Genomic DNA, 3,159 nt, shown 5'->3' with positions numbered 1-3,159 from the left:
CCGGAGACCATAACAAAGACGCAGCCGCCGCGATCGTAGAGCCGAGCCAATAAAAAGCAAACTGATATTACAATTTTGATTTCCCTGGAGGGCCGATGGGGCTTAATGTAAGAATTATTATCCATTGTGAACAGCAGCCGAAAGAAAGCACAGACAGGAAGATTTAAATTTTTTTTTTTTTTTTTTTAACTTAGCGGTTTTCCTAAGAAACATACATTCATTGAAATTTATGCCAGCGGAGTTTGTTAACCCTCCCCTTTGACATTTCAAGCTTCTCCTGTTGCCAGAGGAGACAAGCCGAGCACAAACCACTAATGCTTGCAATATAACTAAATGCCCAGGGACGAGCGCGATTTGGTGCAATTCCCCTCCAATCTGGGTAAGCTGCAGAGCGCGTCCAGCCCGCGGAGCCGCGGCGGCTCCGGGCCCAGCCCAGCCGGGAAGGCTCAGCTCTTCCCAGGACACAGCCGGGAAGGGGAGATAAGGAGGGCAGGGGCTGGCTGGCTGCATATATATATATTTTTAAACGTGTGACCAGACATCCTTGGCATCTCTGTAGAACCAGCCTCGGGAGCAGTATGAAGGGCCATTGATGAAATATAATATTAAAAAAAAAAAGGTGAAAGCAACACTGAAAACCAATATTAAAGGCGTTTTAATCATTGCATGGCTCGTGGCTCCCGCAGCTCAGCACCAGCTCCTGTCCTGTAGGTTTCTGCAGGATGTTCATCTGCTTTCTGTTACCAGGCTGATTGCACATGATTCACAGTAATGATTGTAATGGTGGTGATTTTCTATCCCTTACCTTGCTCAGATAGAAGCAGTTCGTGAACTGATACAGCTTTCCCTTTGTCAATTCAAAAGAGGACACCTTATTTGAACCACATAAAATATCCTAAATAAGGAAAACAGGAAACGTTTCCAACTGCTGCCTCTTCTTGACTGGTTGGGGCATATCACAGGGATGAGAAAAGAAAAAGGGTTTCCAACTAAAAGAAACAAGAGCCAACTGCTGACTTTTAAAGCCAAGAGAGCAGTTGTTTAATACCAGGCATTTTGTTTATGATTTGCCTGTTTATAAGGCAGGTACGAGATGCAGATACACATTCTGCAGGTATTCTTCCCCTCTGCCACACACCTGTGCAAAAATTCAGATTCCTCTTTATCTGCAGAGCACCATCAATAGGAACACCGCTCCCTCCTTTCAGCAGAACAACTCCGTCCCCGGCAGAGGTGTGGGGAGTGGGCAGATGGGCAGAGCTAGCGTGGGGGCTCCAGCCACCCCCCATGCGCCTGTGCAGCGGGCGGCCCAGCAAGGGCCTGATCCTGAGTGGAGGCTGCTGGGGTGCAGCTGTAAGACAAAACCTCTAACAGCCAGAGACAGATGGGCTTCCTGCAGGTGCTAGGAAGCATACCAAGGCAATTTCCCCTCAAATACTTGCTGGCCATGTTCCCTCCTACTACCCAGAGCTTTATTCTCTCTGTCTAGCTTTATTCTTTCCATCATTATTTATAAAGTTCTTACCCTGGAGACAGAGCCAACTCTGTGGCAGTGCCTCACTTGGGTTGGGTTCTGCCTCTCCAAAACACAAGATGCTCCACTTCCCCTCACCTCTTACGCCAGTAGCTCCTGCAGACCTGCTGTATGTTTGCTATCAAGCAGCGCTGATTACATATGCCATCATTTCTGATGTTGCTCATTAGTCTGTATCATTATTAGCAATTCAAACCAGCAATTCTTTTTCAGCTGTAATCCTCCAATTCCACTACGAAGACCCCAAGGCTGCCGTCTGGGGGCTCAGCTTCTTCCCCCGTCTGTCCCAGCAGGGCCAACGGTTCCTCCTGGAGCCCAAACAGGCCAGGAGCACACCAGGCTAAGCACCAAATGATAACAGAAAGTTAATTCACAAGTAGTTACAGCATTTCCTTCAAGGCCGCTCTCACAGGCAGCCAGGCACGGACTTTGCAACTCTCTAGCATGAGGGTGTCCTTGGAGGGAGGGGGAGGGCGCTGGCCCCATTCATTGCTACCTGGCCGCCCACAGCCTTGGCCAGCTGGGCTTGTGGATTTGCCCTTCTGCTTTTGTCAGCTCTGGCTTGCATTTGAAGTTGTGGCCAGTCTGAACACCAGATTACAATATAGCCCTTGCTGAGGTCAACACCGTGCCAGAGAAAGACAAGAAAAAGGATGAGTAGGTAGGCTTGGAAAAAAACCCCAAACAAACCGCAAAAAACAAAACCCACCCACCCAATCAATAGGATGCCATGAGGTAAGATGCACACAATGAAACCCTTTTCCAGGTTGCCAAGGCAAATCTGTCAATAGAGTATTGAACAAGCAAATCTGACTTGCAATTATTGTCTCCTTCTAAATACAAGCTGCCCCTTTGCCTCACAGTTCAAACCCAATGCAGGTGCTGAGAAGGTCAGTGATCGCTGGCCAGGGCTGTTTCAAAATGGTGAGGGAAGAGTCAACTCTGCTGGAAGCTAGGCTGGAATTTACTCCAACGTGTGCACTGAAAACCCCTGGAGCATCCCCACCACTTTTGCTCCTGCAGCTGAAGTGACATGTGCCCCACCCCCAGCGTAACAGGCTTCCTAAAGCAGCAAAAACCCCTTTGCAACAAACTGTTTACTCTTCAAAGCTTTCAGCAAAACATAACAAGATCACGGAGCACACAAGAGTATTTTCAGACAGTGCTGCAGGAAGAAAACCAGTGCACAGAGTGCCCAGCATTTTGTAACACTCAGGAAAGCACCATAAAGAGTCTGAGCACTCAAGGCTAGGGCTGTCAGTGTGGAGCAAGTGTGGTGGCCTTAAAACCAAGCACAGCAGCAGGGTCTGGAGCTGCCACCACCCACCCAGAGGCAGCAGCAGTGGAAAATCCAGAGGCAAAACCACCCTGAACTGGGTCATCGCGTGGAAATTTAAATGGCTTCGCAAGCGCATCGCTGCAGTTGCTGCGGGTGCACATGGGGCCAGGTTAGGTGAATTCTCTTTTTCTGGTGCTGCTTCCAGCGCAAGCCAGGAGAGGCTGTGTGCAAAATCCCCAAGAATGAGACACTTGCCAGGAGTACACAGCACACTTCCACAACGGTTTAACAAAGCACAATGGAGCCTGCTTTCGTGTGGCCGAGACACAGAGTACACATGGCACTG

The 3,159-nt window shown here is 49.0% G+C and overlaps 1 protein-coding gene across 1 annotated transcript in view; it reads right to left on the bottom strand.

Moving 5' to 3' along the window:
- Positions 1 to 2,916, bottom strand: part of CBX4 (chromobox homolog 4) — an 8,884-nt gene extending 5,968 nt beyond the window's left edge. The window contains exon 1 of the mRNA XM_009324584.1: positions 2,862 to 2,916. Within this exon, the coding sequence (XP_009322859.1) occupies positions 2,862 to 2,916 (55 nt within the window). The remainder of the gene's footprint in view (positions 1 to 2,861) is intronic.
- Between the last annotated feature and the right edge of the window lie 243 nt (positions 2,917 to 3,159).

The sequence above is a fragment of the Pygoscelis adeliae genome, unplaced genomic scaffold (genome assembly GCF_000699105.1).
Source record: "Pygoscelis adeliae isolate BGI_AS28 unplaced genomic scaffold, ASM69910v1 Scaffold445, whole genome shotgun sequence".
NCBI lineage: Eukaryota > Metazoa > Chordata > Aves > Sphenisciformes > Spheniscidae > Pygoscelis > Pygoscelis adeliae.
The sequence above is the reverse complement of the archived record's forward strand: the minus strand, read 5'-3'. Positions and strand labels throughout refer to the sequence as shown.